We start from the raw sequence: 12,580 nt of genomic DNA on the forward strand, positions 1-12,580 counted from the left end.
TGTACCAATGTGAAAGATGTACTCTGTATATAGAACATTATGTGAATTTATAATCCACTGTGTAGTTATTGCTGAATGTGATTGTTGCAGGAGAGTCTTTTCCATTTGGTGTCTGTTGGAGATGTGTGTGTGTTATGTCAGCACTTGCCCATGTTGTATAACTTTACAAGCTGCTTTGAGGCATAGATGGCAATCACGTGTTGTAAAGTCTTCACTTGTAATTTTGGAGAGTTCAAGCTTCCTGGAGACCACAGATACCTATACTGGCTCCTATAAGATGAATCTATAAGTCAGGTGGTAAAAGAAAATGGATCTTTGTTTCATAGTTTAGGTCAAAGAATGTTTTACTGTTCAAAAAATATGTTAATTGTCACTAAAAGGGATGGTGTGGGTAACAATATTAAATGCAAAGTGGCAGATGAATGACTGTGTCCACCTTAGAAAGAGAGGCTGAAAGTAAAAACAACTGCAGATTTATGTTGAGTTCACATAAAATAGCTCACAGGATCTTTTTGTCATCAATCATAAATGTCCAAGAGGCACAAGTACACTGTAGTAAGAACCCACCAAACCCTCCTGCGGGATGAATCAAATGACTGGACAGTGTGGCCATAGACAGGCTAAGCTCCATAACCCAGAGCTGGTGCAGAGGTGCGTCCTCCACAGGCCTGCTCCATCTTGTCTGCATTCCTCAGTGTTCTTTGGGAAGAGCTGTGTGGAAAATTCCACTTCTGTAGCATTTAGGAGGGAAGATAGCAGTGATAAAGGGCTGGAACAGTGTCATTTCAGTGGGGAATGGTAAATAAAAAGCTCATAATAAAATTGTACGTTTTGGTTTGGATAATAATTTCTTTTTATAGACTTAAACAATTCCAGCTTGCTTGAGTTGCAATGGTGGAGTCAATTACTATCAAATGTGTTGCTATACTGTGGTCTATTTTGGGGTTAGTAATAATATTAATAATATTTATAGAATGATCTGATCTGCAAAATTTGCAATTCATAGTTTCAGGGTCTACAAGTCATTCATATCTCTCTGCCTTATTGACTGCTGTGGCTATAGGCCTAGAAACGGGGTTTAAGCAATTTTAACATTTAATGCATTTATGTTTTTGTTTATACTAGACACACTCACTCAGACAAATTAATTTATGCAGGCTTGGGAACAGCACATTCATACTTGAGCATAAAACTGCAATAATAAATCCTTGAACCTTCATTCATTCAGTTAGTCACATTTACTGCATTAATTAACTCTCTTTACAGTGTTATTCAAGGCTGGATAGGTCTTTTCATGTCCCAGCAGAGTAGAACATATCTTACCTGAAATGGTGCAGTTACAGCAGGGAGCAGCCCAGGGCCCTCAGGTGTGGCCCTGCCCCCACTCTGTCCTCACTGGTACAGAGCAGGAAGTTATCAGCTTCTACTTTCATACAGAAGAATCATGAGGTTTTAATTGTGGTTTTGTACGTTACAAGTAATACAGTATTAATAACACCAACATTTGTATTGTTTGTTTTTTGTTACCATCTTCTAGAGATATTAGCAATGACAATAATGTATAGTGGATTTTATCAAGAAGGGATGGAATTATCTTGATAGCAGTAAATAGATTTGGCTTTGAAAATATTGCTATACAGTAAACTGCAAGCCTCCAGTTACTTTTTCAAATGGCACTTTTGTTCTGTTTCTGTTCTTTAGTGAAATAGCACATCAGCTAAATGTTCTATAACATCCACAAGTAACACTAAAACTCTAAAAACTAGTCAATCTTTTTTTGCGAAAAACTCACAAGCTATTCCACAAATAGCATGTCATCATAATGCGGTGTAAGGACAGCAGTGAGCAGCTGTATGACACCATTTTAATTCTTAAATAAACACTTTGAATCGGGTCGGTGTAAAAAAAAAAAAAAAAAAAAAAAGCACACAACTACTGTAAATGTATTGAGATTAGAGAAGTTTAGAAAATACTCTGAGGCACAAAACTGAGGAGAACATAGAATGAGACATTTAACCAGTTTTTTTGAAATTTTAATGTTCTATTTCCATTTGTAGCACCTAACCTAAACTCTCCAATACTCCACAACAAATCCACAACAATTTCCTGCATACTAATGATGAAAAACAGTTTCTCAGTTTAATATACCAATCCGTGGCTTTTCAACACTTTTCTGGAAATCAGCAATTACAAGTCATTTAAAAGGACTGCCATCATGTTTACTGGGATTGGTGTAAAACTGGAACGCTCCTTTCAAGGATGCACGGCAGCATTCCGAAACAAGTTGAAACTCGACTGGGCCCTGGTAGTCTGAGGGAAAATGGTAAAATGGGTTCTCGAAACAGAAATAGGCCACACAACATTGTAATTTCAGTGGGGGAAAAAACAATAATAATCAAGGATAAGTACTGGTCACCTGCTGCTGGACTAATCAGAACTGTAGCTGTGCCAAGCTGATTTTGAATCGTGTTTAACACTGAACGCATGTGTCACAAATATCTTGAATTGTTAAATTGTAAAATTGGGTTTATTTTTGTTCATTTACAAGTGTCACGTTTGTCTATTATTTGTCAAGTTACTGGGTCCAAACTGGGAATAAATCATCAAAAACATGCCTTGGGTGACATCCTATTACATGAAAGGAAAAGGTTAACAATATATAATTTCAAATTGTAGGAAGCCTCAAGTCAAAAGTCTCAGTTGGAATTTGCATCAGAAAGTTCAGTGGGGATAAGTGGGCGGGAAAATCTTTATTAATAACTCTGCATGTCTCTACAATATTTATTATCATATTGTTGACAGCGAGTTTGTTTAATCATGCCATCATTCCAGGCCCTGCACCTAAACCTGTAACAGTAGCCATTCATATGTTGCTGTAATTGGAGAGTCTTTGTTGAGGGGGATAGGGGAGGGGCCCCCACCAGTTCCTCTGTGAAAAAGGCCTATATTAGGGTGTGGAGGTGCAGATGTAGGCGGTACTCATGATGGCTGCTGCGTTGTTATTGGTGGAGCCGGGGGACAAAAATGCAGGTATCTGGCCCAGGTAAACAGACTGACAGGAGAAAGGATGAGGAGAGGAGAAGTGGCGGGATTGTTGGTGATGCATCTATGGAGATCCTTTGACAGCAATGCTTGTTTTTGAGACTTTTTTTTTTAATTATGGTGAGTTACAACTTCAAATAGATGCATTTCTGAGGATTTATTTGGTAGTAGCAGATTTGTAAGATGTCACATTTGTAATTGTATGTTTTTGCAAAAACAGAAAACTGAATTTGCTGAAAAAAATGATTTTTGTGAAAATATTTATTTCTTGGGTGTTAAGTCTTTTCTGAATTCATTTGAGCTCAAGGGGTGAGGGCCATACCTTGTGCAAGTATAGGCCTGTCTGGCACACCCTTCTCAGAAAAACACAACACAGAAAGATTGGAACCAGTTTTTCATGGACTAATCGCCCACATTTTATTGTTTTTAACAGAATGACTGACATGACTGCAAGGGAGCCATCTTTGTCAACGCTGTCAGTTTGAATGAACACCTTAATCTATGTTATTTATCCTTCATTCCACCGGAGTCTGTGTCTAAACCAATCAGATTTCAGTGGTGTGAAGGGTAAGTTGCATGGAGTATGCAACTTGGAAATTCTTGTATTTTGATCTAACCAACCTTTTACAAAGAGGAAATCCTCAGTTCCTTACATAACTTCCAAAAGTAGGCCTACTACTACTATTGCTACTACTACTACTACTACTACTACTACTGCTACTACTATTTTACTACACTAGTGCTACTTCTGCTACTACAAGTACCAATGTTGCTTTTATGTACTACCTCATATACTAAAAGGAGCAATACAAAATCACTACATAAATATATGCACATACACTTCTATACTGCTACTACATGAAATACATCTCAATTTCATACATTCTTTCATTTGTGTATTGAGTTGGAAAGTTAATTATATTATTGAAGTAATTTGTGTTATAATAATTTTCAATAAATAAAAGATTGCCTATTGCCTATTTTGTTGCCAGTTTTGCACAAGCACTGAAAAGTCACCTTTACCTGCAGCGACATCACTCGGCCAGCACTTAAGACTTATTGTGACATCAGGACGTTGGCAGCCATGTTGTTATGTCTTTTGGACTGCCACTCACTCAGGTTGTTATGTCCTCAAAATGTCTTGGTGCCCTTGCTTTTCAAAGACACTGCAATTACAAAATGACTCTGAAAACCCTCGTAGTATACCTACAAAACTCTCACCTGCTTCTCCTCCAATTCCACACACTCAATCATAGAGAGTCAGCATCTCCAAAGAATACAGTTTTCAGGCTGCAATGCAGTTCTCTGTGGGAAAATGGTTAACCTGAGTTATTAGCTACATATTAAATTGAATATTGAATCACCAGCTATCATTCTTACACCCAGCAGGCTTAAAAAGGCATTCATAGCCCAGTTTATCAAGTTGATATCACTGCATAAACTGAACCTGCACTTCTGTGTCAGCGCTTAAACTGTTTACTCCACTGAAAACTGTTACTCAAGTCCATGTCAAATTTTAGGTACCTGTACATTACTTAAGTACATTTTAAAGTGGATATTTTTTTGTTTGTTTGTTTATTATTTAATGAAGGGACAATGCATATTAAGAACAGAGGCATGAGGAACAAATCCCACACCTGTAAATATGCAGGATTATAGCCAGTGCTAATTTTCATCCTTTGTCCCTTGCTAGAAAAAAACAAAAAACAAAACAGCCACACCACAGCTTATAAAAACAATAAGTGCAAAATACAAAGTACAAAATACAAACCCTCTTTCATATCTTAAAACTCATCCATAGACCACTGCCCTCAGATCACCAGATCTCTCTTACAGTACATACATTCACAATACAGTCCACTCATACACCACATCTACCTATAATCACAGCCTACACCTTAATAAGCTAAACATTATACATTCATGAGAAACTGCATTTGCAATTCTATATACAGTACATGTACAATAATGTCTTGTGCAGACAAAAACACAGCATTACCACTAAAATCCATTCAAGTTAGTGATTATGTGGACAAGTTTGATTGTCTAACAGCCATGACCTGAGTTGTTCTGAAAATGAGCTGAGAGTGGGCAGCTCACGTATTGTTACTGGGATAGTATTCCAAGTTTGTGAAGCTCGAAAAGAGAAAACATTCAGTCCAAAAGTGCTTTTTCTAGATGGAATCATACAGTCACCTCTGGAACCTGCTCTTGTAGATCTAATTTGACGTTTTTTACTTTTACTTATTTTTTATTTTTTACTTTTAATAGGTATCTCTACTGTCTACACTACATTTTTTTAACTGGACTGAAAAGTATTTTTCATTATAGTATGGGACCTGCTGAAAAGGCCCAGTTTTTGTTTTTGTTTTTTGAACAAAAAATAATACATTCAATTGTTTCTGTTGAACAAAATTCAGAACAATTTTTTCATGTGATACTTTTACTTAAGTTTTTTTTCCCTTCTGTATCTTTACTTTTACTTACTAAAGTAAGAAAATTGAGTACTTCTTCCACCACTGTGTATTGTACAAGTTGATGTTATATCTTTAATGTAACTAGCCCATGCACCAAAGGTATTTCTGCTTCACAGGTAAAGACAGAACATCAGCAAATAAGCAAACAGCAAAATGCCAGATCAGCAGAGATCCATGTGTAGACTTGTGCCACTGTGCAAGATTATTTATGTCAGATTAATTACAGACAATTCAACTAAATGGAACTTTCTGCAATCAATCATGACGATTCAAATACAAACTGCAGGAGAAATTCAAACAAAAGCATAAAATAAGCTGCATATAGAATAAGCAATCAACAATGTAACAAACTTAGCAGAGCAGCCTCTCATATGAAAATTAATAAAATGTTGTTTTGACTGCAAAGGAAAGGTTAGTATCCCTGGATTCAGAATGCACACTTCTGCAATGTTTACATACTTTTGTGTGTGTGTTTAAGGCAGGTGAACACATACAAGTGAAAAAGTAGGCCTAAGTAATATTTGATATGTCCAGTAATTTGAAAATGGTTTTACCTAAAATTACTCTGAAAGCACTTTTGTCAGGTAAACTTTGTGAACCTGGAATGACCTGGCTTGAACTAAAGTAAAGTCTTCATGCCGCAAAACCCCGAATCCTTGATGGTTAAAAAATGCAAACATCATAAAAAGAATCAAATAAACCAAAGCTTTTCTTACATTAAAGAACACCCCCTCTGGCCACATGCCACACTGAAAACAATGGAAAACTGGAGTGCTTCTACCTTACGTAACTGTCAGTTGCAAAATAATTACATAAAAAAGACCTGAGTGAATAGAGAACATTTCATTGGGATAGTAGCCTATGAAATACAATGATGTCCTTATAGTAATCCAAAGTCAACAAACAAGAAGCTGTGTCTTAAAAAAAATAAACATTTTATTGGTTAGTAGCAAGAATAAGCATAATTTGTGTCATTTATGCATTCAAGTTCGCTTAATTATTCATATTTTCTTTCTTTGTTGCAGGAAATGTCAAAAAAATATTGTTAACCCTTTATATTGCTTAAATAAATGACACAATCCTTTATCTCTCTTTAGCTCAATCTTTTAACAGTTTTTGCAGTTGAATTACCCATCATTTCAGTCCTTTCCTCTTCTTGTAATTTCATATACTTTCACATTGTAGAGAGAGTTGTTGCCTTCTCAGTAATTGGTTTCTCAATCCTTAGACACCCGAGCAGTCCGTGCACCTTCCTGTTAGACGCAATAATGACCAATGGGCTGAGGGCCGCGTAAAGTGACGAGAAAAAAATACGCAGGTCAGACATGAGAGAGGACTTCATTGTTGTTTTTACAGTCAAGGTATACACCCAAATCCCATTATCAACGCCGTACAAAACCACATAGAGAGTCACTAGAGCTACTACAGCTTTGGCAGCACGTTGCTCTGCCCCCCCTCCACTGCCCCCTCGAAGCCCCTTCACCTGCTTACTGTGCTTGTACAAGAAAATGAGAATAATCAAACTGGCTAGAGTCATAAGCACCATGGGTACTACGTCTCGTCCCACCTGGGCTGCTCCATTGGCTTCTTTGGAGAGTCTGGAGGGAAAGTACACATGACAGAACTGGACGTTGATCCCGTGGAGGGCGGAGATGTTCTGATTGCCAAAGGAAAACACAATGCCCGCCGAGCTCATGCAAGTATTGATAAGCCATAAGCAAAAGAAAACGAGACCAAGATACTTCGCAAATACAGCGCGTGCAGAGGCCCAGTGAGAACCAGGTGCTGCAATGCTCAAACACTGGTAGGTACTCAAGACAAAGGTCAACCAGATAGACAGCGAGCGGGATGTTCGATAGATAAAAATTACAGTTTTGCAACCAACATCCGTGAAGACTTCAGTGAGGGAGAAGGATTCCAGAGTTTCCAGGAGACAGCGGACACCCACAACTAGAAGGTTAGCACAGGCCAAGTGCAGGACAATGGCGTTGGCTGGAAGAAGGCGGTTTTCTCGGTAAAGCAGAAGCAAAAATGCCATAATTACTGCAAGATTCCCGGGAACACCAACCACAGTGAGGGACAAGTAGAGCATGCCACGGACAAACAATTCGGAAGACATTTTGTACATCAGGAGCAAAGTGCCTCAGAAATGTGGACTTGACATCTCTTGAAGCTTAATGTGAAATGCAAGCCATCTGACAGACTTTCTAGGAGGAGTGAGCTAACATGTGTTTTATGCCACTAAACAGGTAGCTTTGTTTGCCACGGTCCATTGATTCTCTTCCCTCAGCTTCCAATTACTAGAGATAAATCCTGATGACTGCAGCTGTCTGTCACATTGCTATGCTAAACAGACAAGATAATACACCCAAAGGGGATTGACTATACCAGGGTATAGAGCCCCGTTAAAACAATTGGGAAGTGTTAACAAATAGGCCATTTAATTTTGATCTCATCAAGGATTAAAACAAATCTCCTCTTAGTGAATGCTTTAAATGTACCAGATAAGTTAGTTTAATCTATCTTCTCATCTGACTTTGTTATTCTGGAAATCAATTTGAAAAGACGGTTTTGATACTGTTTGATACAGTGTCCTCCAGCAGAGACATACAAAACCCAAATAAGCAAAGACACAAGCACGGGTGAATCACCACACACCACACAAAATAACAAACCCAATGACACAACAAAAGGACTGAATGTTCAATTCGTGTATGAGTGGGGAGCACTCTTGCCTTACAGCAAGAAGGATTTTGGGTCGACTCCCAAGCACAGTTCACATATTTCTCTCTGTGTCTTCCCCAATCACCCCAAAACATCCACAACAGGTACAATCCTCCAATTACGGTATTCCTGACCAAGCGTAGCTCAAGATCAAGAGATGGGTCCCAGAATGCAGCACTGCAGCATCACTGCTCCTGACAGGTTGCTACAGTGGCATTGAAGGATGGGCAAAATACAAAGAAAACGTAAGTCTAACCTTACCCTTAATTCAATTACTCTGCTTCCCCAATGAGTTCAAAATAAGCCACCCTATTGCATTAGCACAATTGTTTTTTGTTTTTTTTGTTGTTTTTTTTTACCAGTCACCAGTTGATATGAGTTCAGACAGAATATGAACTAGGTACTGGGGTCACACTTTTAGCTCCAGCTCTGGGGCAGGTCCTTTCAGATCAGACCAGTATCTCTTTGGTTCACACTCTTGTTGTGAAATACAAGCATTAATTCTCAAATTTTAATTCTCAGACTCAGACATACTTACATATAAACATATTGATCCACAAAAAAAATACTTTAATAGCTCCAGAAATACAATTCCTAATTAGTAAGTAGTGATTCAGATTATGATTAACTGTGGTAATAATTGAGTTAATTAAAGTAATAATTGATTAACTGTTCATATAGTTCTGTTTGAGTTTTGTTTTTGTTTTTTTGTACATGGTGTACAGTGCTCAACAGGAGTAGAATGAATAAATAATTTAAATTAATCCTGACCCCACTCTACAGCTGCTAATGTTAAAGCAGGTCCACATTAAGACACTGCCGCTGTGTGAGCCTGAGCCAGGAGGACAGAGTGCCTCAGACTAAACCGGGAGTGGAGTATATGAACTTTTTTGGTACTGTTATGTGTTAAACCGTCTCTCTATCTCTATATGCCTTTTACCGTAGGCATGTTGCCTTTCTATTAATATATTTAATAATTATGTGATATTCCCAAATGTTCATATGTAAACCTAAGCTTGTGTGCATAAAATGTTACATACTTACATGTGAACTTTTACCTAAAGTGAATTATCAGATGCTGTAATGAACAACTATGAACTTCTTAATGGATAAAAACATATTTACATCATCAAGCCTGAACAGAACACATGTCTAAGCCGTTGGGGGAAATGGCCTGGATTTTTCTGCACATAAAACTCCCTCCCCCGAGAGAAACGTGCTTGAACATGCCATTTTAATTAGCTCTCTGAACGTGTAAACATGTAAAAAAAAAAAAAAGAACACACTGAAAAATAATAAATGATCCCTTTCCTTATTACTGGGAAAGCTCCCATGAGGAACGTAACTTCTCCTCACTGTCAAAGTCCACTGGTAAAACTTTAAAATGGAAAGGGTTAGCGGGGCACTAGAGCATCTTGATTTTTAAAGGAAGACAAAAACATGTTACCACTTGGGGAAGGTCAGACGTAACACATGTCTTCAATGTGAGATGAACATTGAAGACATGAATGAATAATGTGTGTCCCTGTGCCCCCAATTAGCACAGGCTTTCATTGTTATGGCCTAATTGCCTCACTCCTCTGTGTCTTTAACATACTCCCAGGTTATGGAGGAGGAGGCCAGAACACCAGCTGAGCATCTAAAAGCCTCCTGATGGCTTATTCAAGGAATCATCAGGCTGCTTTGGCATCAACAATAACTGCACTGTTGTCTCTGCAGGGGTTAGCCAGCTCTGTGTTTATGCCACAGGACTACAGCACAGTTTAATTTGTCTCAAGATTGACATGCTCTCATACAGAGTACAATTTATGATCAAGGACATATCAGTCAAATTGTCAAGATTTACATAGATTTACATGTGTTATCTCAATGGCCTGTCAGCACTGCTGTCACGGATGTTAACTTACGGAAGTTGGCTTCATTGTTATGGAGTATAAAAGATGCAAAACTGTATGAATGTAAAAATATGATTTATATGCATCATATTTTACACTGCAACTTTAAACTGAAACATTTTGAAAGTAGCCTAAAGTACATGTTTTCTTCTTCACTTGACCATGGGCTAGCTTTACAAGACAGAATAAATGGTAAGGTTTTGTATGCCCTCTGCCTTACCACTCTGGCTCCATGTCTATGATCATGTTGTAATGGTCACAGGGATTTTACTTTGAATAAACCTAATTTTAGAGTGTAATGTTTCATTAAGTTTATCATAAACTGAGAACAACCAACATCAGTATTAAAAAAATGCCAATACTTTCAATGGAAAGTTATTACACATCTTCTTTCTTGATACGCTTCATGAAAGTGATCTTCACACAAAGAAATACAATGCCGTCTCAAATAAAACATGACCTTAATATTAATATTATTCCCACTAGAGCCGTGTATAGAGTCTTCTGAGACCACTTTGGTGTAATTGTAGGGTTGGGTTGAACATTTTACTATTTCCCAATACTCTCATGGGAAGTGTAAGACTATAAATGGAAATTACATGTCCCATTAATCTCTTTGCTTCACGCTTCATTGACCACTTCAGGTGAGATGATCATTTTGAGACATTACTATTGTTTTCAGTTTTAAATTTAGTAATAAATGAATAACTAGATATTGGGTTGATCCTTGTTTTGCATGTAAATTACAAGATGTCCATGCATTTGCCTTGATGTAATTAACTTGGTGTCATTTATTAGATATTTGTTTGTTGTGTTATTTATTTTTGCCCTTGCAGATTTTGCATTATGGATCTTTGCTTGACCATCAAAGGTGTCTCCTTCCTCTTCCAGACTGGAATGGGCATTTTGGGGAACTCTGCTGTCCTTTTGGCCTATGCCCATATTATCTACTCTGAGCCCAAACTTCTCCCTGTGGACATGATACTCTGCCACCTTGTCTTTGCCAACCTTTTACTGCTCCTTACTCGTGGTGTACCCCAAACCATGACTGTGTTTGGCCTTAGAGACCTTCTAAATGACGCTAGCTGCAAGGTGGTGATCTATGCCTACAGAATCGGCCGTGCCTTATCAGTCTGCATCACTTGTATGTTGAGTGTGTTCCAAGCTGTAACCATAGCCCCAGCTGGCCCTTGTCTTTCCAGGTTAAAACTAGCTCTACCCTCTCTTGTACTTCCCACATTTGCAGGTTTATGGTTCTTAAACATGGCTATTTGCATTGCTGCTCCATTTTTCTCTATGGCACCACGAAACGGCACTGTCCCCGCCTTTACTCTCAATCTGGGCTTCTGCCATGTTGATTTCAGAGACAATCTATCCTATGTTATAAATGGCATAGCAGTATCTGGGAGGGATTTTGCCTTTGTTGCACTCATGTTAGCGTCAAGTGGATACATCCTACTTCTCCTCCACCGCCACAGTCGTCAGGTTAGGGGCATCCGGCGCACTCAAGGTGGGGAAACCAGAGCAGCCAAAACTGTGGTGACTTTGGTAGTACTCTATGCAGTTTTCTTTGGAATAGATAATGTCATATGGATCTACATGCTGACTGTGCCACAGGTGTCACCAGTAGTGGCTGATATGAGGGTGTTTTTTTCCTCCTGTTATGCCTCTCTGAGTCCATACTTTATTATTTCATCAAACAAGAAAGTTAAGACCAAAATTGTATGTGCAGCAGAGCAAGAACAACCATCCGGCAGCACAAAAGAGTCTAGAGAAGTGACAATTAGTAAATAACATGGACTATGACCTGAAAATAAACACATACTCATCTGAGGTCTAGGTTAAGTTACAGGTGTGGTGAGGTCACCTGGCTCAGAGTAAGAATGCATGTTTTTGACAGGATCTGTCAGCAATAAAAAAAAAATAATAATAATAACTGTATTGAAATAAATGCTAGATAGACATGCACATTTAAGGTTCATTATACCAAATAACCAAAGATCATCACTGACCCACAATCAACAAGGCAACAAATGTTTTGCAGTTGCCCAGTATATCTAGTGTATTGTACTTTTATTATATTTTACTGCGTACAATGTAGACCCGTGGTCCATAACAAAATGTTACTCTAGTTGTTTGAGTTGATTTTCAAACTTTAATGCTTAATAATAGTAATAACAAAACACATGAAAATAAAATCAAATCAAATGTTTTACGTGTGACTCGCTGCATTTTCCCCAGCATACACTCATTGGGTAGACTTGTATTTTAATAATGCTTCATTATAGAATAAACTTGGGTGATATAAAACTCTAAATATACTCTACTTTGCAACTATAGCTCTTCGATGATTAATATAGGCATTTAGTTACATTATTTTGAAAAAGCGCGTCTCGCCGGTGTGCGCTAGGAGCCTGAAGGACAAAATCGAGGGGAAAATGG

At 38.0% G+C, this 12,580-nt stretch overlaps 3 protein-coding genes across 3 annotated transcripts in view; 2 read left to right on the forward strand and 1 right to left on the reverse strand.

Moving 5' to 3' along the window:
* Window positions 1–12,580, forward strand: part of yod1 (YOD1 deubiquitinase) — a 132,629-nt gene that overhangs the window by 104,144 nt on the left and 15,905 nt on the right. The window lies entirely within an intron of this gene.
* Window positions 6,694–7,638, reverse strand: LOC117371281 (olfactory receptor class A-like protein 1). The gene has a single exon (XM_033966928.1). It carries the CDS (start codon window positions 7,636–7,638, stop codon window positions 6,694–6,696), a length of 945 nt encoding a protein of 314 aa, XP_033822819.1.
* Window positions 10,985–11,932, forward strand: LOC117371637 (olfactory receptor class A-like protein 1). The gene has a single exon (XM_033967332.1). It carries the CDS (start codon window positions 10,985–10,987, stop codon window positions 11,930–11,932), a length of 948 nt encoding a protein of 315 aa, XP_033823223.1.

The sequence above is a fragment of the Periophthalmus magnuspinnatus genome, chromosome 5 (genome assembly GCF_009829125.3).
Source record: "Periophthalmus magnuspinnatus isolate fPerMag1 chromosome 5, fPerMag1.2.pri, whole genome shotgun sequence".
Taxonomy (NCBI): domain Eukaryota; kingdom Metazoa; phylum Chordata; class Actinopteri; order Gobiiformes; family Gobiidae; genus Periophthalmus; species Periophthalmus magnuspinnatus.